The following is a 23559-nucleotide window of genomic DNA, read 5'->3' as shown; positions in this document are numbered from 1 at the left end:
AATTCCCCCCCCCCACATCCCCCACCTCTGGTAGCCACAAATCTGGTCACTTTTTCTATGATTTCTTTGTTGTTGTTTAGAGTCTACTTATAAGTGAGATCATACAATACTTGTCTTTCTCTGTCTCACTTAATGCCCTCAAGATTCATGCATGTGAAACCAATAGCAAGATGTCCTTTTTTATGGCTGCTGCTATGAGCATGAGGGTGCAGATATCTCTTCAATATAGTGTTTTCATCTCCTTCAGATGTATTCCCAGAAGTCGAATTGCTTAATCATATGGTAGCTCTATTTTTAATTTTTTGAGGAACTTCCATACTGTTTTCCACAGTGGCTGCACTAATTTACAATTCTACCAAAAGTGCACAAGGATTTCCTTTTCTCCATATCCTTGCCAGAACTTATCTCATCTTTTTGATGATAGACATTCTAACTGGCACAATTCTTTGTGAATTACTTTTGCAGCTAGCTGAACTATTCCTATAAGCAATATTTGATTGTGTCTAATTCCCCAGCAGTGCTCATTAAGAGCTCTTTTAAGATGCTTCAAGTAAAAAGCTAATAGGTAATTATTTTCTTCTTTTTCTAGAACAGAAAGTTTCCAACAAGAAACAAAGTAACCATGATCTTCTTGCCTGGTTAATATCAAGTGATATATTAAAAAGTAAAAACAAGTGTGGCAATAGAAAATAGTTGAATTGAATTTTATTCAATTTGCTTATATCTTTCCAAACTTCAGATCCATTTCTTTGTTTTTCCAGATCACATATAGTGAACATAATTAAGCCATTTCTTAATGCTTTTCCCCCACCAATGCCAGTCCTTTACTGTTTTATAATGCAGTGGTACTTCTAGACCTTCTGAGATACATAAGGCTCTTTACTCCTTTTCTGAATGGCCTAAGGCATCTGGATTTGGGTTTTGTGACTTGTCTCTGATGTCATTATTTACTGTCAGCTCCTGTCTGACAGTTCAGCTGATATGAAAGCACACCTTTTCCCAGACCCCTCACATCCAATGTGGTAATTCTAATGTGATGAGAGCTAGGACACAGAACATTAAGAGTGTGTTAAGTATAGGCTGAAGGAAGGCTTGAGGGACTTCCTCAGGCTACATGGTATATTGGACAGAGTATGGGAGGCCTGGCTTCCACTTTCTCCTCTGACTCTAACTCCCTTATAGATGTAACTTCAGCCTCATCTTCACCATCAGGAAGCAACAAGTTGTATTTAGCACCTCCCCCTGCTTTAAGATTCTTGAAATTATCTTTAAAAGAGCCTATAAAATCCATTTTAGCTGGTCAAGTGCAAGTTTCATTCCCTTTTTGACTCTGAGAAGCATAAAGTCTTAAAAGATCAAGATGAGAAAATAGCTGAGAAGCAAAAAGTCCTAAAAGATCAAGATGAGAAAATAGCTGTGTTTAGGATAGATAAAATGTGAGACCATAGTTATTCATAAAAAAATAGTTAGGCATTTGAATGTTGATTATTTTATAAAAATATCATTCCTTTGATGCTTACATACATAAAGTATGATAGATATGAGATAGATAACTACATATACAGAGAGAAACAAAAATAAAATACAGAGATCTACATGCAAATAAATCTTTTGACAGCTTTGAAATTTTGAATCATTCAAAGTGTAGTATTTAAAACAGAAACCTTAATTTTTCTAGTTACAGAAACACACATCTACTTTTTTGATACTTTTTGATTAAGCATGGACATATTTCAGAGTAACTCTTTAAGACTATGTCAGCAGGGGTTCCAGACACTCCTGTGGAAAAACAAGATGGGTTGAAAGATAATGATCTATAATAATAGAATTATCAAATGTACAATGACTACCTAAGGAAATGAGCAGATGAGATTACAATATGTAAATTCAAGAAATACCCAATCTAGCAGTCTGGCTCCTCTGGGTTAGAAAAATAATAAACCACCAGTGGGGGGGGAAGGAGATTGGAGATAAAGATTGACTTGAGCTAGTGATCTGATTAGGGACAAGGGATGAAGTAAAATTGGCTGTTCTTCTTGAAACATGGGTGCTGTAAATGACCCGCTATAAAGGACCTCCAAGTAGCAAGGCAGCCGGGGAAACATAGCCTGAAATTGAATAATGGTCCCTGAGACCAACTCAAAGACATACTAGGTGCTTATTAATTCTAATTATAGAATTTAAAACCATCTCATAAACATATTTTATAAGAAAGAAAACATGAGGTTATAAAATGTTGAAATTATAATTTCACATTGCAGAAAGAGTTGATAATTCCCAGAGGAATACCATTTTCCAAGGCATATGGGTTGGAGAAAAAAAAATGAAGAAAATGAACCTGAAAGGAATAGGGGAAGGAAAGCAGGGAGGCCCACAGTGAGTGAAAACATGTTGAATGGTAAGGGAGAAATTGGGGTTCAGAGAAAAATTGTACTGAGGAGTTGCCCTTGCTTCCAAAAATGTTCCTCTTAGAATGACTAATCCAAAGGGATTTGGAGATCTTTCATTTTTCTCTTAGTTTGCTTTTTATCTGCAGCTAGACACTTTCTGAAATGCCTGTAACTAGTATTAACTATTCTTGGGGTAATCATTCTTGTCCTTCTGAAATAAAATGCATATTAAAGTACCATACCAATAAAATCAGATCAAACATTCATACCCATTCTTTCAATTAAAATTTTCAAATCAGAAGTTTTTTATAATATTTTAAAAACTGTAAACCATATATATCTTCTTTGCCTCTCTTATACATCCTGGAAAACTATGAGAAATGGTATTTGATAGATGTTTTAATTTCTGGACCAATATGATGAATAGATAATATGTAATTCAAAAAAATTTTTTACATAACTGATAGATATATCGTCACTTTATAAAAATAGAAACTCTACTTGCCCCTAAAAGCTTTTTCTTGTTCTGAAAGCTTCTGAATCTTACATCTAAAAATAAGGAACAGTCCTACAGCTGAAAACAATTCTGAGACCAGAGTTTATTAAAATAACCTCAAAACATGAACAAATTAGTTCTGACACTGCTTATTTTGTGTTTGATTTGCTAGATATATCACTAATCTCCTTGAATTAATAGGAGAGATGGGAATTTTACATCATTATAATAGATTTTATAATAGTTTATTGCAGAACAAAATATCTACCTATTTATATTGTTTTTAAATACCATTAATATTTTTATATATGCAATCAACACATATTGCTTGTAAGCCCTATGGTTACATTTAGGCTCAAAGAACTTTTTAATTCAATCTATAGTAAGACATCAACTCAATGAAAGATAAATTCTGTCATTTAAATTCAGTGACTTCTACATTCTTAAAGGAGCTTTCTGGGAAGAGTTATGTGGGAGGAAATTATCAGGATTGTATGACAATTTTACTGATGTAAAATGCAGGGTGCAAGGAGTTGCCACATGAAGAGTTATGGTGTCTATACATCTGAAGCTCATAAATGAATGAGGAATAATTTAGTTATTGGGTTGTGGGGTCAATACTGGGGGATAATATTTAAAAGTGTGATCTGGCCGAAACCGGTTTGGCTCAGTGGATAGAGTGTCGGCCTGCAGACTGAAAGGTCCTGGGTTCGATTCCGGTCAAGGGCATGTACCTGGGTTGTGGGCACTTCCCCAGTGGGGGATGTGCAGGAGGCAGCTGATCGATGTTTCTCTCTCATCGATGTTTCTAACTCTCTATCCCTCTGCCTTCCTCTCTGTAAAAAATCAATAAAATATATTTTTTAAAAAAGTGTGATCTGGTCTACAGTAAGTGTCCAAATAAATAATTACTGAATGAATGAACCTATAAACTCAGAACTTGATTGTATCTTCCTTAGGTTTGCACCAAGAGGTTGTTTTGATTCTAACCCAAAGAAAACTTAGTATTCATAATTTAATTTAAAAAAACCCTAATATGTCTTTGCTGTGATATAAAATGATTAACATATAATTTTGAAAGCCTGATTTAGATTAGCCCATTACAAAGTTAAAGTTAAAATCAGTGTCCTTATCAATACACCTGAGATGAGATATCCCCTATAATTATGAAACTATTTTTGAGAGTATAATAACAAATTTATAAAAAATCCTCTCTCTCTCTCCCATTTATTTGCTTGTATAACCACAAGCAAGTTATTTTTCTCCCCTGAACCTCTTTGTTTTATCTGTAACATGTAAACAATAATACCTGCTTTCCTCACTGAAGTGATGGGAGGGTCAAATAAGCTCATATATGTGAAAGAATTCAATAAAAGGTAATCTAAAAGTAAGGTGTTATTGGCAAAGAAGCATGAAGAACAAGGTCAGTGTAAAAGGGTCGTGATGCAAAGGTGCTTCAAACCAAGTTATAGCTGAAATCGTAGAGCAAGTGCAGGAGGAAGTAGAAAGGCTTTTACATTAATCTGGGCTTTTATTTTATTACTGGGTTAAGTGAACTGTGTAATAGTAATAGGTATATGAAGAACCCCTTTATAACTAGTCTTACTCATCATTCAAATCAAGCTATAATTAGAGGGATCAATAAAATAAAATAAACAGAAGTATTGGAGGACAAATGTAGGGTTGTCAACATGAAACTATCAGCAATATTACTACAAGTTGCCATAGAAATAATTTTTGACACCCAAAAGCTAGAGGATCATAACCTCAGAATAAAGACTAGTCCTTCAAAGAAGAGGCCGTTGGTGACCTCATGCCAACATGGATGAGTGCATGGAAAGATAACACTCAATAGATGCCTTTATTTTTCTCATAACATTAAGGATCAAGTAAAGCCTCATTAAGATCACCAGAGTTCCAGCTCAGCCAATGTGGCTCAGTGGTTGAGCACTGACCTAGCAAGAGGCCACAGTTCGATTCCTGATCAGAGCACTGTCATTCGAAAACCCCTGGAAGATGAACAATAAGGCTATTTGCAAACTTGAGGTTTTGGGGGTTCTGTTGCTTTGTGCATCATATTTCACCAATAAATCCCAGCAGAAACTGCTCTTCTGCAGTTGCCCTCATTTTTGTCAGTAGAGAAACTATTCTCTTTCCCCTCTATAACACTGTAATCTCATCCTTGCTAATTCAGAAAGCTTTGATTACACATCAAAGCTCTGTCCTTAAGGAGTAAACTAGACTTATTCCACTATTTCTAAGACAAACATTAAATAAAAGCAGGACATCCAGACCCTGGACCACCAGAAAGATGAACAAACGAGTCCTATAGAAATGCAGCCTGAAACATCACTGTAGGCAAACATGACAAAACTGAAGCTGTCCCTCTTCGGGCACATCGTAAGAGGACAGGGTTCTTTGGAAAAGATAATAATGCTGGAGAAAAGAGAAGGCAGCAGGAAAAGAGACAGACCCAATATGAGATGGGTTGGCTCCATAAAAGAAGCCATAGGCATGAGTCTACAGGAGCTGAGCAGGGCTGCTGAGGGCAGGGTGTGTAGACATCACTCATTCTTATAGACGCCAGAGCCAGAGCCAAGTCAACGACACACAGCAACAAGGACATTTGGTTATTTTGGTGGAAAATGTCTTAATTGTTCTTTAACATATAATATTATGGGAATATATGTCATTAAAGAATATTCATAGAATTTTTTTAAAAATTTAAATTATTGTATACCACCAACATCAACAAAGACATGAAAGCCACTGACTAAACTCTATTTTGCCTTTGCTTATACTTAGGACATGAAATACATCAGTGTGAAAACAGGGATGGTTGATTTGGCCAGTTTTTAAATATACTGTTAAAATATTCTATTAACTGTTTTTAAAATCTAAGTATAATGTCCACACAATAAAATGCATACATTTTAAAATATTTAATTTGATAATTTTTGACAATGGTATATATCCATGTAACAACCACCCAGACCAAAACATAGAACATTTAGAGCCTCATCTATTTTCCTGTCACCCCAGAATTCCTGCCAGAGATAATTGTTTTGTTTTGTTTTATTTCTAACACCACCTAATAGATTAGTTGTTTTTCTCTTATTTAAATGTAAGCACACAATATGTATTCTTTTCTGTTGGGTTGCTTCCTCTCTACATAATGTTTTTGAGATTTATCCACATCACTGGAGGTTTCAGAAGTTCATTCCATTTATTGTTTATAAAATAACTAGAGGCCCAGTGCATGAAATTTGTGCACAGGTGGGGTCCCTAGGCCTGGCTGGCGATCAGGGCCAATCAGATTCCCAGTCTCCCCACCTCTTCCTTCCCTCACCACCCGGCCCTGGTTCCCTGTCCCAGCCTGGGGCCCAGCCCAATTGGGTGATTGGGACCTGCTGGTTGGGGTGAGGAACAGGGGGAGGGACCCAGGAGGTTGGCTGCCAGCCCCAAGGAGGGAGCCGGCCCTAGCCCCCCTGGGAAAGGGGTCGCATCTGCCGCCATCCACCCCTGGTTCCCTGTCCCAGCCCGGGGGCTTGCTGGCCATAGCCAGGGGGAGGGAACAGGAGTTTGGCTGGCAGGCCCCATTGGCAATCAGGGCCTGTGGGCTGGGGGCAGCTCCTGCATTGAACATCTGCCCCCTGGAGGTCAGTGTTCATCATAGCGACCGGTCATTGCAGTTGTTCCATCGTAAAGGTTGCTTAGGCTTTTATATATAGAGATTTATCAAAAAGAAACTACAGTATTGCCTTTTGAAAGAGAAAATATAAAGAACTCCTATAAATCAATAACAAAAAAGACAAATGACCCAAACTATTATTATGAACGAGACTGATATGAAATTGTTGTGAACTTTTTTATTTTAACATATATTTTTATTCCTTTTAGGTAAATCTGAAGGAGTAGAATTGCTAGGTCAGAGGGTAGATGCATGTAAGTTGTAAAAAACCTGCCACACAGTTCTACAAAGTAGTTCCGCTATTTTATACATCCTCCAACAATCATTAGAATTCCATTTGGTCTATAACACGTGGTATTGTCTGTCTTTGTGATTTTAACTATTCTAGTGGGTGTGAAAAAGTGGTATTGTGATTTTAATGTGCATTTCCCCATGTCTAATGGTGGTGAGCACTTTTTCATGTGCCTAATGATCAATTGTATACCTTCTTTTGTGAAGTCTCCAAGTCATTAGTTACTTTTTTTTTTTAGCAGGATGTCTTTTTGTAATTTATTTGTAGGAGTTGTTTGTATTTCCAAGATTCAAGATCTTCATCATATATATAAGTTGAGATTGGTTTTTCCCAAAGGTGGTTTTCCCTTTCTTTTTTTTTTTTTTTTTTTTTTTTTTTTTTACTAGAGTGTTTAGAGAGCATAACTTTTTAAATTTGATAACGTGCAAGATTTGACTGATATTCACCAGGGACTTCTCTAGTCTCAATTTCCAGCCATAGGGCATATCAGTCTAATTGCATTGTTTTGGATAATATCCAGGTAGGCTAAAAAGGAGGGTCAGCGATATTTATGATTTTTAAAGTCTTCCTGGATGAGGCAAATTTTGATGTCATTATTTGACCACAAATCATCCTTCATTGAGTGCTCCATTACCCAGTGACCCTTTGTCCGACTTGTCTGGTTTCATAATCATCAGTGTCTCTTACAGAGTCCTAGGTCTGAAGCTATCAGACCTTTCATTGCTACAGAGTTTCAAATCAATACGCAGGAATTCTTATTTAATTAAAAAATGATAGAGCCGCAATGCTGCTGACTCAGAAGAGCTCCTTCTGACCTTCTCCAAGAGATTGAGACAGAGAGGCGAGACAATAGTTATGTGGCAATGTCACTGTTTTACCATGAAAAAGCTACATCCAAGGTCAGTCCCAAATCCCTCCTGAACTACAGAACTCTCTCTGCGCTCCTAAAACAAAGCCAGGTAGGTATTAGACAACACTTGAGTGATGAAGCAACCCTGTGATTCCATGAAAAAAATAAAAAGACAGCAGAAACAAAAACATCAGTCAAATATACAAGATTTCTTACTGTTCCCAGCAAGCTCGGGCAGCTGTGTTCCATGAGCCTCTCGGTGCTGTGATCAGGGAGTGGCAGTATCCTGAGTGAGGATGCCACCCGGCTGGACAGGACTCGTCTCCCACCTCCTGGAAAACAGTGTCTGTGTTCACATCACAATGGTCTTTCAATCTAGAGAGTCTATTCTCAGCAAAAAGCATCCCAGGAGTCCCTTGATTAGATTAGTTTGGTCACCAGAAAGAAGGTCAGCCCTAATCCCAATTCTCCACCTTCAGAAATGCAATGGCTTCCTACAGAAAACATGACTAAAGTTAGCAGTGTTTCACTTAGCAATATCAAATGTTTATACCTTTGATATTCTGATAAATGCTTCTTTGTTTAATGTATTGTTATTGATTTCAGAGAGCAAGGGAGAGGGAGAGAGAGATAGAAACATCAATGATGAGAGAGAATCATTGATTGGCTCCCTCCTGCACACTGCCCACCGGGGATTGAGCCCGCAACCCAGGCATATGCCACGACCAGGAATCAAACCGTGACTTCTTGGTTCATAGGTTGACTCTCAACCACTAACCCATGCCAGCCAGGCAACAAGTGCTTCTTTAAATTGTAGTGATATAATGAATGTATTCTCCTCTTCTCAAATTCTAAAATTGTATTGATATAACTAATGTGTTTTTGTGATTTAAATACCCCTTTTTAAATTGCATCAATATAACTAATATATTTTGTGATTTTTAAAATGCTACTTAGGCTAATTTTCCCCTCTTCTCCTTCAAAGTTCAATGAGAGCAGGCAGACGTAGCATGAGTTGACAAATCATTCCCTTTGTTACTTATCACAGGGCACACTGCTCAGCCTGTGTCCCACCTTGGTTTGGGGGCTCCAGGCTTTCCAGACGATCCCATCGCACTTATACAGCTTTTGGAGGCTTTCTTCAAAATGGAAGAGTCCGTTCAATTCCAGCGTGCAGTTCTTTGGGAATGAGGGCAAATGGCTCTGTGGGAAAGAAAGGCCATTGAGATTTGACTTAATGGATGCTGATTGCATACTCACCCCCTTTAGGTCCTCATTTGTTGAGTAGCATTTGTGTTGAGTAAACTATCCCCGAACTTGAAGGCTATTTTATGGCCCAGGAAACAGCTCGTTGTAAGGTGAATAGGGAGTAAGAAGATTCCCATACCTGTCTGGGGAAGTGTGAGTGGGTTGTGGATTCCACCTTATCTGCTTGAGGTCCTTCTGCCGCTTTAATTGTCTTTTGTGGCCGACTAATAATGGGCACCTTGGTCTTCCTTCTGTGAACTGGGGAACTGTCATCCTCCAGTTGCAGAGAAACTATTCCATGATACTGAGAAAATCAATACACAACAGTTCAGAAAAAAAAATAAACACCATGGTAGCAAACAGAAATATTTGTTGTAAAAATGAGCCATTCAAAAAAAAAGTTTTAATTAAAAAAGATAAAAAACAGAGACTTTCAAAGAATTGAGTAACAGTATACAAATTTAAAAAAATAAAACAGCTATAATAATTTTATCTTCCTCAAAGATCTTTTGTGAAAATAATGTGTGATAAAGCAAGTGCTATATAAGTATTTGACATGTTTATTTCTGTTATTGTAAAAGATTATTAAAAACAGAGAAGCAAACTTAAAAAAAATTGCATAAAAGCTAAAAGGTGTTTTTTTTTCCTGACCACCCAAGCTTCCAGGACAAACATCAAACCAGGTGTTTAAGAGAAATTAATATAAGATGTGAAAAATAGATTACTATTTTGCATCCATAAACACAAGAAATTTAGCGATTCTCTCAGACTATGCTTACATTATAGATAATGTCTGTTCCATTTCTGTAAACAGAGGATGGACGGACCTAAGACCAACAGAGAACAAAATATAAACAACATTGGCTGGAATAATAGTTAGCAACAGGTTAAAACCTTTCCAGTCAGATCTTGTTAATGTCTGGAAAATGTTAAAACATCTTTCTCAAGATTTTCCATGTTCCAATCACTGGAATTTTAAAAATCACCAAACCTAATCGCAGCTTATCAATGTTGATTCATATATTCATAGCCCCAGTTAGGGAGGAAAATCATCCTTATTTTGTTGGTATATCTATAGTGTACGCCATCCAAGGAAACACGCACACACACACTCTCTCTCTCAAACACACACACACGCACACACACTAATGAATGTGTGCCTGATTAGACTGCTGTGCAAATAAGGTCCAAGCCATGGTTTCCCCCCACACTCAAGCAGATTGCTTAATCTCATTCTGCTCCAGGGTCACTGGTCACTTCTTGATTACAAAAGAAACCAAAGCAGAAATTATATGGATGAGCCCGTATGTCTATCACCTCAATTAGCATAATTAATGAAGTGGGACAGCATTGTGCCATTTGTACACAAAAGACCCTGCATGATTGTGCAAGGAACCATGGTCCCCACTCACTAGAAGAACCAAAATAGTTTCCTCCATGCTTAGCAATAGTCGTGAATATCTTTTGATTTTTTAATATGTACCCCACACATCCAATCCCAGGAGGTCCCCACGCTTACTGTTTTGCCATTCCCTCGGCTTCTAAGCCTCATTCCATAAACATCTGTAGAATCAAAGCCCCGTGGGGTGTCTCCCCTGGTGACTGCTGGCCGCTTGGAAGATGGAAGAGGTCTTCGTTCCAGATGAAAGGAACCAGAAATGGTGGGGAAGGAAGACCCTGGGGACGGCGGGTGCCAAGAGCCCTTTTTCCACGCGTGGTGCTTGTCCGGGTTGAAGGAATTTGAAGGATGGCACCGTCCTGGAGGCAGGCAAGACTGCAGGTCAGTTCATTCATTTACACAAACAGATAAGTGACCACATCGACACAGCCCCTGCAGCAGCTTGTCATGACACCCAGACGGATGGTTTCCCCACCAGATGTTGCCTTTTTGCCATTTGCCAGAAAATCCTTTACTCCTCATCAGTTTCCATCCAGGAAAGCCAGGCCCACCAGCCCATCTACAGGGAGATTGCAAAGAGATGAAATTGATTTCACAAACCACAAATGAAAATCATTGTTGTGGTTTTAGAATCCTACTTGTACACTAAGGGCCTCACTTCTGTTCCTTGTTATAGCTCTCCTCAATACATCAGGTGTAGCCACTGATCAAGCCTTACTCCATGAAGTGATCACCCTTTTCCCAATCTCCTAGAGAAAGAAATTGGAATTGTGTGATGATAGCAGTGAAATCAAGTCACAGTTACAAAAATTAACATTCATCTGCTACAGAGCAAAGGTCTAATAAGTCTTAATGGGGTGACTTCTATTGGAAACATCGCCAAGTAGCGTGAAAAGAATCTAAATCCAGAACTCGCATCTGGATATGTTAGACTTCATGTGAAAAGTGTGTGCTTCATGTATTTTACAGACTTAATGTGATCAGAAAATTCTACTGAAAAAGATATGAATCTGGTGAGGAAAGGTGGTGGGGAGAGATGTGGAAATATGAGTATTATAAGAGAAAGATGATAATATCTATTTTTATTATAGGATGACAAAAGAAGAGGAAATAATAGATTTAAAGTAAGGAAAACATATGAATCATAGTGCATAACAGGTCTAAAAACATAGGACTACGAGCTAGCATGGTAACTGGACAGTTGTCAAAGGCAAAATAGACAAATAAGAAGGTATTTGGCAGGGGAAAAAAATCAAAGCACCAGAAACTTTGGTGGATCTTTGTTTTATTTAGTTCACAGGTTGTTTTTTAGCATCTACTACCCAGGACCCATTTGGCTCTGCAACCCAAGGTTATTCATTCATGTTCTCCAGCTGCTCCTGAATCCCCAAGCCAGCTGCACCTTTATGTCTATTTTTCTCCCATTCCTTCCTCTTTTAGGCCTTCCCTGGTCACACTCCGGTGGGGGCTCCGATTTTCGGCTGTAAGAGCTCTCTTTAACAGAGAAAGATAATTACAGCCCTCCAAACCCGGAGGGAAAATAATTGTCCACAGATTCTCACCAACATTGTTTCCCCCTCGGTGAGAACAACAAACGGGTAGGGGAAGAAAAAAAAACACAAGGAACTATGGCACTGACTTGTTGCTTTTCTGAAACCACAGTTCTTAGCGGGAGGAACACCGCATGAAGCAGAGAGCAGAATAAAGGGCCCGCACCACCACCGAGGTTCGGCTTTCTTGACAAGAAATTAAGCATTTTGATGTGAAGGCGTTATCAGGCACACTGGCTGTTGAAAGCAAGCAGCCACAGCGCGAGGACCGCTTCTGATTTCAAGATGAGGATCAAAAAGAATACCTCCTTTTGAGTCCAAAATTTTCACTGCAGCTTTTGTCTTTGTGCCAAGAACCGCATTCACGGGGGAGTTCAGAATGACTTCAAAGGCCTCATCATCTTCCTCTAATCCGTCATAGGTAATTGCTATATTCCACATCTTAGTTGACATTCCTACAAGAAGTAAACATTTTAATTACTCTTTAATTGCCATTTCAATCACCTAGATGTCAGAGAAATATATTAATTAACATGTCTCCAGCTCCGCGGCAGTGGCCTGAGTGAGCCATTGTACGGCTCCCAACTCCCTGAAGTCCTGCTGTTCTCCCAAATCATATTAAAAGACCACATTTGTTCCCGGACAATGATGATTTCATTTAAATGCAAACACTGTAACAAAAAAAGTAAGCTGCATTTTGCAAGGGATGCACACAAAAATGGTTAGTAGATGAGAGCCAAGATTTCATTCCACCGCCCCCCACCCCCCCGCCCCAACCTGCCTCTTCTCAAGAATAAACAAGTACTGCAATCTTAAAAGCTCACCAGTTTCAAAACTCTTAAGAGGTCGGTACAGACAGTTATAAGTGATTATTGGATGGTACTTGGTGCTGTTCATGGAACCCTTGAAAAATGATTGATTTCTCAAGACAGCTGCCTCCATCGGCCACCCCACTTCCTGGGATCTTTCTGGCCTGCAAATGCTTTTTGTGATGATGTCAGACTCAGTAGCTTGATATCCTCCTAGAGAGAGTGTATGGGCTGGGAGTTCTAGAAACAAACCAAACCAATTTGTTTTTCGTTTTCTTTCTGTCTGCCTCTGTTGACGGAGTGACAATCAAGCTTGGTTTACAGTAACTTTGTGAACTTAATACTAAACAGTTTTGATGTTTCAAACACATCTCCAGCCGTCCGGGACACATAGCAACCCAAAAACACAAACCATGAAAGCTAGAAAAAACCGCCGAGACTGGTAAATCTTGACCAGTTTCTATGATGTGAATCACAGGACAGACTCTTGAGTTTATTTAGAAGAAAAGTGGTGGCAGCAAGAAAAAACAGTACTGTTTAGTGAAGAAAAAAGGCTCAAATTGAAGGGGGAAAAAAAGATAATAAACTTATGGTTTACCCTCTAGGACTAAGTTTTGAAACCTTTACTCCATCATTGACTCATCGGCTATTTAAGTGCCTGCATGCCCACGCATTTCACCTACATCTACAGCTGCGCATTTTATTCCCAGCCTGCTGAGAACTAGTATTTGCTCCTTGCCGACTGTTTTCAGATTGTGCCTCCCAAGTGTGCCATCTGCACCACGGCATCCTTCTTGAAGGTATTCAATATAGATCTCGTGAGCTAATGGAAGGCTCATTAATCCCCAACCGAGCTCAATGGAAAGATGAAACTGTTAACTTACACTACTCTTGGCGGCACTCAAAGGGAAAATATTAAGTGCATTTGAAATAATTTTATTTTTAAAAAACAGGCGGACAGCTAATTTGTTAGGTCTTCAATATCAGCTGAGTTCTTGAATCAGTTACTTTCACAGTCTGCAAAAATAGACATTGAAGTCTCTAATATAAAATATTATATAAAGTCTCACCACATGGAATGATAAATCAGCCCATCAAAATATTTTATGTTGTTTCTATTATGTACTTGCCTTTGCATTAGATGCTATGCGAAACACTAGAGGTGCCATCTAAGCTAGCCTGTCATAAAGGAATTTAAAACCTCTCTGAAAAGGCTCAAGTTGAAGGGGGCGGGAGGAAGGATTTAGACCAGGGATGGGCAAAGTTTTTGACTCGAGGGCCACAATGGGTTCTTAAACTGGACCGGAAGGCCGGAACAAAAGCATGGATGGAGTGTTTGTGTGAACTAATATAGATTCAAAGTAAACATCATTACATAAAAGGGTACGGTCTTTTGTTTTCAATAGTTTTATTCATTTCAAACGGGCGGATCTGGCCCGCAGGCAATAGTTTGCCCACGGCTGATTTAGAGGGAAGACATGGGAAAACAACAAACGCAGAGGCAGGAAGATAGTGAAGAGAGCCTTGCTCAGGGAACACTGAGCAGATGAGCTGCAGGAATAGAGAGGTCACCAAGGTGAACAGCGGTGATAAGGCTGCAGTAGGAGTTATTTTTTTTAAAAAAATTTCAGAGTGAGGAAGGGAGAGGGAGAGAGATGGAAATATCAATGAGAGAGAAACATTGATTGGCTGCCTCCTGCATGCCTCCTACTGGCGGCGGGGGGAAGCTGCAATTCGGGCATGTGCCGTGACCGGGAATCAAACCATGACCTCCTGGTTCATGGGACAGTGCCCAACCACTGAACCACACCAGCCAGGCTGCAGTGGCAGTTTCTAGTCAGACTGCAGAGAGCCCTGGACACTGACTAGATGGCCAGATTCAGACTTTACACCACAGGCAACAGGGAAGGCTCTTGAAAATGGATGTCTTGAAAAAATGAAACTGAAAGTGTGATGTGGGAAGACTTAGGGGCCCAGGCAGAGGGGCTAAAAGTTGGGAGACCATGTGGGCAACAACTGTAATGAAACTGGCATGAAGAAATGAGAGGCTGGACAATGAAGAAAAAATATGAATACAAGATTTTTACTATTCAGAGAACTGTTTGGACTCTCAAAGCCCATAGAGTTAAGCACTATTCAAATAAAAATCCAATAGAAAAAAACATTTCCAAGCCTAATGGAAGGTCCTCTTATTTTAAGAACATTTTTTATGGAGTAGAACCAGATGGTTAGAGAAAAACTATTCCCGGTTTCATGTAAGTGCTTCTGACTTGTTTGCCTGCATTTCCACTTTGTTTCTATGCCGAGCAGGTGTGCACATAGGACTGACTTTTTTAGGTTAATGAGATTGGAAGTAAGAACTTTCTTGTTTTGGCTCTTTCCTTCCTTTCCCACTTTCAAGGTGAGAAGTATTTGTTAAATGACAGAGATTATAAGCCATTTCAGAAGGTTTGAACTGACCCCCGGTTCCCATAAAACAAAAGGTGTGGAGGAGGAGAGGAAGGTGTCATTTTATGCAGACGTACTCCACTTTCCAGAGCAGGTCTGTTCCTGGCTGGTTTCCTGCAAAGTAGATTTCACCATCGGAAGACATTTTCTCCACGTTTTTCAGCGAATGCCACATGAGAGCTCTGTTCCTTTGGAAAACATTTTGACTCTTAGGAGTGATGAAGTCTCCATTAAGAGCGTATTTTTGAGGAAAACAATCCCTGTATTATGAATATGTATACTTTGACTCAGATTAATCACAAAAGCCGGATGCAAAGGAGTCAGGATTTGTTTTTTTGGTTTGGTCCAATGGCTGCAAGGCAAGCTTACTTGAGTATAGCTCCCTAGCCTTGAAAAATCACTCAGTTTCTCTCCAGCTGCCTCCCAAGAACTCTGTACCCTTATAATAGCCCACTGTCTTTGATTTTGCACTCTCAATTTCTTCTCCAATCATGGAGACTGCTGTTTTTAAAGACATGAACAGACTGCTTGGGCCAAAGGGCTGGGTGTGAGGATGGAGATATCAGGCCCAAAAGAGGCAAGAATTGGCAAGTGGGAGTAAATAAATATTTACAGGACCCGTGGACATGGGAAACTTTATTTTCTTTGTCTTTTAAAAAAAATCTTGATTATTGAAAGTATTGCATATGTCCCCTTTTTTTCCCATTGACCCTTTTTAGCCTGCCCTCATCACCCACCTCAGGCCTTCACCACACTATTGTGGTGTCCATGGGTTATGCTATATGCCTACAAGTTCTTTGGTTGATCTCTTCCCACCCAACCTCCCATCCCTACCTTCCTTCTGAGATACGACAGTCTATTCCATGCTTCTATGTCTCTGGATCTATTTTGTTCATTAGATTCCACATATAAGTGGGTCAAATGATACTTGTCTTTCTCTGACTGGCTTATTTCACTTAGCATAATACTCTCCAGGTCCTCGCATGCTGTCTCAAAGGGTAAGAGAGCCTTCTTTTTTACTCTACATAGTGTTCCATGGTATAAATGCACCACAGTTTTGAAATTCTCTAAAGTAAGCCTTGAAGTTATGAAACTGTTTATGACTAATAAGTCCTAAACAATGAACAACCAAATATTGTTTCTTTTTAATTTATAATATATGTTTATTTATTTCTTAACAAGTCTATAAAAGTTCTAAAATCATGACTATTTAGGGCCCCTAGAAACCATTAGTATCTACTCGAAACAGCATATAAACTCTTTAGTCAAATGGGCATTTATCTTATCCTGTGGAATATGCAAGAAGCTTTCAGAGAGTCCTCTAGTGTGGTACATTCTAGTTCCAAACAGAGCCCCTGGTGGCTGCTCAAATCTACTGTGAGCCAAAGTCACTTATAATCTCATGACAAACTGAGCTCAAGTAATAAAGACGACATATGACAAAGACTCTTGGCTCTCAAAAAGTGGACATGCTGGGACTGCCTGAACATGAAGTACGAAAAGGGCATACTGCGGACGCACCACACCCTTTCACCTGAGGGCTGACCAAAACACGAGAGCCTGCAGCAACCTGAAGGTAAACCTCAAATACATGATGGGAACAGCTCTTCCCACCAAGTGTGGTCAGCCTATGGGACAAACTTTTGCAAGTCAGAAACTTAGATATCACAGGAGGGAAGCCAACCATAGTATTTGGGCTGTTGCCATGTAAACTTAAGGCTCATTGTGATAGGTTGAATTTTGTCACTCCAAAATCCATATATTGAAGTCCTAATTCCCAGTACCTCTGAATGTGACCTGATTTGAAAATAAAAAGGTCTCATAAAAAAAGGGGGAGATTTGAGCAGAGACACACATAGGAGGAAGATGCCAATATGGACATGAAGACAGCTGAAACCAGGACATGACAACGATTCTACAAACCACTAGAACATGGAAGAGAGTCATGAAACAGGTTTTCTCTCACAGCCCTCAGAAGGAATCAACCTGCCAAAACTTTGTCCTTGAACTTCTGGCCTTCAGACCTGGCAGGAAATCAATGTCCATTTTTAAGCTACCCGGTTTGTGATTCTCCGCTAGGGCAGTCCCAGCGAACGCATAGAGTGGTCCAACATCAAGCTTCCTGCAGTAATGAGCTGCAGAAAAGCGTTTCTTGTCTATGTTTAACATGAAAGTCATCGGTTTCAGAGTGTTGATGGTATTTTTTCAGCCATTTCATTTTGCCTTTGCCATAGACATCATGTGCCCGTGGCAGACAACAGCAAGAGTTTGGACTTGCGGTGTGTTCTCTGAGCACAGACCACCTCCTCTGCAGGAGACCACAAAGCCCGAAGTCCTGGCTGCTTCTCCAGGCCTTTGCCATTGGCCCCTGCACAGCTGATCCAGAGCACAGCGGAGGAGAGAGAACCACGCAGAGCAGTGAGTGAGTGCTGCCTGCCCCACCTACGGACGCCAGGGAGAGAAGGCATGGCCCAGCTTGAGTGCTGAAGACACAGTTCCCCCAAAGTGTGTCTGTCTGCCTTTCAACTGAAAGTCCCCTTCTTCTTATTCCACCTGCTCAGAATTCTGGGAAATATTCCAGGATTTTCTTTAGCCAGAACAATGACTCATCCTTTGGGTCCCAATGGACTGTGGGTGAGTTGTTTTCATGTCTGTACTTCCCACATGACAGAACATCCTGGAGAGCAGGCAGCATATTTTTGTATCCCCTTTTGCACCTAACAAAATTTTTTCCCAGATTGGATGCTAAATATGTGCTATCTAATTAAATAATAATTTCCTTTGGAATGTCCTCCTATCAACCTATTCCAATAGAAATAATTTAGAAATGACCTTTAGGAATCCACAGGAATATAACATTTTGAAACTTTCCATCAAAATAAGAGGCAATTTTTTAAAAAGGAAAAAGAAAAAGATGAGACAATTAAATTATCCTGGCTTTAAATTATTTTTAAAGTGACATCCCTTTTTTTTCTGGATATTTAAATGTTTTCTTTGTTATGTTATATTCTCTATTTGTTACCATCTCATTTTTTAAAAACATTTTAATTGATTTTTAGAGAGAGAGAGAGGAAGGGAGAGAGAGAATATCAACGTGAGAGCAGAACATAGATCTGCTGCCTCCTACACGCCCCCTATCATGGATGGAGCCTACAACCCAATGCATCTGCCCCGACTGGGAATTGAACCAGTGACCTTTCGGTGTATGGGATGATGGCCAACCAACTGAACCACACCGGCCAGGGCTCTTATGATCTTATTTTAAATACATATTCACTTGTAATAAAATAAAATGTGAGGGGGAAAACCTCAAGTCCAAACTGATCTCTCTTGGAGTTGGTGATACGGTTCCCTGAGGAGTTTCTAGTTGGCTGAAGTTGCATAATGTTCTGTCTTCTCCCAAATCTCTAGACTTCCTTACAAAAACATGAATAAACTGTAGACACAAAACGTACCTGGGTCAAACTGAATCAGTTTAGATGGAGTCATCGTAAAATCTTTTCCAACTGTAGCTGACACTTGGTTGACCTAAAAAGGAAAAATATGTCCTTTTTTAATAAAAATAAATATTCAGTAATAGAGAAACCTCTAGTCTAGACTAAACTCACTCTTAAAATATTTTTAACATAACATGTGTGTTTTTTATTATAATAAACCATTTTTGATCCAAGCTACATGGATCTTCCCTAAAGTTAACATTTTTATAAACTAATATCAATGGAAGTAAAACTTTTTTTTTTTTGCTTCTTTAAAAATAATTCAGTTATTGGAGAAAGTACCATGGATTTTAAACAATACTTTTCTCTTTGTTACGAGTAAGATTTTATTTCATTACCTTCCCTTTATCCCTGCCTTACTCTAAAATAATGCCTCAGAGGAAGGGGAGAGGGAGTGAAGAGGGGAAGAAATACAGGTGCCCCTGACACCCTGGTGCTGATGGTGCAGCCAGCTCTGAGGCCTCCTGCAAGCTCCAGAGCCCTGAGAGCCTTTAGACTGGATACACTAAAGCAAGTCTGCTCCATTTTCCTGTCTGAACGACACCATCCCTCTTCACAGACATGAATGAGGGCTTTGTGGGGAGGAGAGACCTGGTGAGCAACCCCAGAAAGGCAATCTACACCTTGAATCGAGAAGCTCTATCAAGTAAGTTGCAAACACACATACACACACACACACACACACACACACACACACACACACACAATGCTAAAACTGCTCTAATTTAATGAGACTATTGATTGATCTCCTGTTCCCCATACCTACAGCTAAAAACCAGGGTGATTTCAGGGCGCTGAAGCCATGGCCTTCCCCTCCCTCGGAGGGAGCCTAACTATGTATGGTAAGAACAGTGCCCTTGGCTGACGGAGAGGCCCTCCTGTGAGAACCCTGTGGAAAGCACTGGCAGCTGCTACTTTTGCACTTTTCAGATGTTTCAGGTGGTCAGGAAAGTGGGTTAACATGTCTCTTGATACCACGGAATGAAATGCATGATTAAAAACTCTAACATTCTTCTTTCTATGACCTCAGACATTAGCTCCATCTCTAATCAAAGGCCCTACCACCTGCCAATGGGTCTGCAGGGGGACCATTTTGCTCAAGAAGGATATTGCCTCCCAAACACCACGTGCTCTGCGCCTGCAATGCCAGGGCTCCTCCTGAAGTCTTTCACCGTGGAGAGGCAGCCCATGGTGCACCTGTACCCACCATATGCCGGGAGCTGCATATCCCCGCATGCTTCCTGCATGTGCAATTACCTAGTATTTACCACCACTGAGCTTACAGAAGCCTTCGTGGGAAGAGGAATGATCTGAGGCAAAGTGGTTGGAGAAATTCGTCCGGTGAAGGTGCATGATGTAAAACAGGGCAAAGAACCAGGTCAAGCGCTTCCTCTCTCCCGGCTCCTGGTCAAGTAGCCAATCAGCTCTGGCGTGAGGCACAGGCTCCGGGCCGTGGGTAGAGTCATCCCTGAAGGACCCAGGGCCGTCTGACAGAGGCCTGCGTGCTCAGCTGGCAGGTTCATGGTGTGCATTCACTTAAGTAGACACAAGGTTCCCTGTCACACCACGTATGTTCTTTCTACCTGGCAAGGGAGAGGTAGTGGGGCCCAAATCTCCAGACTCGAGCATATGGTGCTCTCTCCGGAGGACCAGAGGACGATGAGAAAACCAGCCAGGCAGACTCTTTCCTTTTCCATAAACAATCTGCTGGAAAATGGCAGGGCCTTCCACACTGTCTGATGTTTTACCAACAACAAAGCACCCACAGATCCGGGGCAAAGAACCGAGGCCCACAGGAACGATAAATACCGAGTCTGGAGATGGCAGAATTTAGGTGCACAAGGTTCTGATTTGAATTTGTGATTGTAATTGAGACTTAACTGAGATGCCGTTTTCCCCAGAAGCTACTAGTAATACCAGTGTTCCTTTCATTAGACGGAGGAGGGGAGTGTTAAGGTGGTTGCTGTCATCAGTATGTAAACGCTTTTCATACGTTCATTCTCTTGCAGTGCTATTGGGAGAGCAACTCCTTAAAAAATCCTTCAATTCCAGAAGCCATGGGCTGTGTTTCCAGGTCCACGTCAATGGAAAGAAATCGCAAGTGGACTAATTCCAAAGGGATTACTGAAAATTCCTTCTATTCCAGGGCGTCTATATGGAAATATGCTCTCTTAATTTTGCATTTAAGACTTGGGGACTCTTAAGATAGGTTTTTCCCCTGATTTTCCTTCCCCACTGAGACTGGAGCAAGTGATCCTGGTGCATACTAAGAGAAAGCCATCTGGGGACTGACATTGGCTCTGGGCACCTCACAGACTGTCTTGCCGACAACATTTCTTACCAAGGCAGAGTGTGGCCCAAGTTCACTAGGTTGGATATATCTTTGTGAAACAAACTTCAGGACTTAGTGACCAGATTTAAAAACTAAGAATGGGTTAAACATATCCTATCTAGGAGCTAATGAAGCCAGATAAAGAAGGGAGGGATAAGGAGATTCTGTACTTAAAACCAGCAGGCTATTGTTGACACTTCCACAATTTAACATTTCCTTGGTGACTCTGAGTTGTTGTTTTTTTTCTAAGAAAACAATTAAAGGCATCACCCAGCAACCCACATTTTAGCTTGACAGTGTACATTTTAGAGTTGTTACCTTTACACTCACAAAGGCCGAGTCCATGGAATAGCCCCTCCTGGTAATTTCCAAGGGCAACATGCCCACATTCTCACAGACCTCATATTCAGTCTGTGACCACTCAATATGAGACCACTTCAGTTCCAGGCTGCACGCAAGAAAAAGAAAAGGGAAACTCATTAGAAGTGCATACACATGGCGATCGGGGTCCTCTGCTGGGAGGGAGATGGACCCCTGGGTGCACATCCTGGTGATGGAAGTGGTTCCTCAACCTAAATCCATGCTAGAAATCCTTACACTTGTCTGCTGCACTTTAGTTCACAAAAAACTTCTACTAACATCATCTCATTTAACACTCTCTTGCCAACACTATAAGGTAGACAGAGAAATGATTAGAATTCTATTTTACAAATGCAGAAATTAAGGTTAAAAGACTGTTGGGCCCTAACCGGTTAGGCTCAGTGGATAGGGCGTTGGCCTGCAGAATGAAGGGTCCCAGGTTTGATTCCAATCAAGGGCATGTACCTTAGTTGTGGGCACATCCCCAGTAGGGGATGTGCTGATCAATGTTCTCTCTCATCAATGTTTCTAACTCTCTATTCCTCTCCCTTCCTCTCTGTAAAAACTCAATAAAATATATATTTTTTTAAAATGGCATCTCTCTATAGTCGGGAAAGTGTCATTGTTTAAAAAAAAAGGGGGACGGACTGTTGGAGTTCCCACAGTTATTAATGACAAAAAGAAAAAAGAAAAGAAAAGAAAGAAAAGTGGGGGTGGGGTGGGGAGAACTCCAATTTGAGTGTTCTGAAGGGAGAGGAGCCAGCAGTTGTGGAGTTCAAGGAGACATTCACTTTTGCAAAGGACACTGATATGAAACCTTTTTTTCTCCTATCTTTGGCCTTCCCCATCGGTACCCCAAGAATTGTTCCCGGCACAGACCTTTTCTGAACTTGGGTTCAGTTAAATAACAAGTTATCTTTGAGGATGTGCCTAAGAATTAGAATGTGCAGGTGTTTTATAAGCAGTATCTGTTTCCACATCTATGCATTTAAAAGGGCCATCCTAATATGTAGCTCAGACACAGCTAAACAACAGAGTAAACCTAAACCTTTCCCCGGAATATATGCAGTGAGCCCACCATTTGATATAAGCTTTCTTTAATCCTCAAATGGAGAGAACCTTTTTTTTCTTTTTCTTTTTCGGAAAAGAAAACTGAGCACAAGAGATATTAAATAACTAGCTCAAATACAAAAAGCTGTGTCAAACCTAATAGCAGAGACGAAATTCCCGCATAAATCTGAAGCCAATGTTCTCCTCCTCCTCTACCATTTTTCTCCCCAACTGAAGTTCATGACTCCTATGTTTAAACTCATGCAGAAAAATACAATTGTATCTTTATCCTGAAATATTTCCCTTTGTGAGGTTAGAAAACTTAAAATGTTCCGCCCAAATATGTCTCTCTAAACATGTTACTTCCCCCCCTCCCCTGTAACCTTCAGCAATCTATAAGACAGGCAATCTTCATTATGATCATTGAACACACTCCCACTGCTTTTGTCGTATTCATTTCCCTTTCATTCTACATTTACAAAACCCACAGCGGTTGCCTTACTGTATTTTCAAACTTCCAATTGAATTCAGGCTCTTTCCTCTAGATTTAAATAGTTTTAATCATTTTTTTTTCTTGCAGACGTAGAAATTCTGAGTGCCACCATGTGGATGGAGTGTGAGTTCTCAGATCTCACGGGCTCTCTGGGTTTTCCTGGGGACCATTCCATGAGAGAGTAAGTTTATCCTCTGATAATCCCTTTATGTCCTTGCACCAAGCATGTGACACAGTCACATCCTCTATATTAAGTTCACTAGCAAAATAAACGCACTGGCATTGCCTCCTACTTCAGTGACCATGGACCAGTAGGACAGATGTGGGAGCCTGGAGTGATTGCAGAGGTTCTTGAATTTCTATGAGCATTGATGTTCATTTATCAGTAGAAATGTAGTGTCACTGGCATGCTGGACTTCATACAATTTTAACATAAAAATAGGATCCCTTATCAATACCAGATATCAAGATGTATTACAAAGCCACTGTTCTCAAAACTGCCTGGTACTGGCACAAGAATAGGCATATAGATCAATGGAATAGAATAGAGAGCCCAGAAATCAGCCCAACCAATACGCTCAATTAATATTTGACAAAGGAGGCAAGAACATACAATGGAGTCAAGATAGTCTCTTCAATAAATGGTGTTGGGAA

The 23559-nt window shown here is 40.2% G+C and overlaps 1 protein-coding gene across 1 annotated transcript in view; it reads right to left on the bottom strand.

Moving 5' to 3' along the window:
• FREM1 (FRAS1 related extracellular matrix 1) overlaps positions 1-23559 on the bottom strand; it is a 122806-nt gene that overhangs the window by 6969 nt on the left and 92278 nt on the right. Inside the window, 8 exon segments of the mRNA XM_006754231.2 lie at positions 7936-8051; positions 8794-8922; positions 9107-9271; positions 9747-9794; positions 10487-10725; positions 12222-12371; positions 18629-18701; positions 21321-21450. Of these exon segments, the coding sequence (XP_006754294.1) occupies positions 7936-8051; positions 8794-8922; positions 9107-9271; positions 9747-9794; positions 10487-10725; positions 12222-12371; positions 18629-18701; positions 21321-21450 (1050 nt within the window).

This window comes from Myotis davidii, unplaced genomic scaffold, assembly GCF_000327345.1.
Source record: "Myotis davidii unplaced genomic scaffold, ASM32734v1 scaffold1471, whole genome shotgun sequence".
Taxonomy (NCBI): Eukaryota; Metazoa; Chordata; class Mammalia; order Chiroptera; family Vespertilionidae; genus Myotis; species Myotis davidii.
This window is presented reverse-complemented; position numbering and strand designations above follow the sequence as displayed.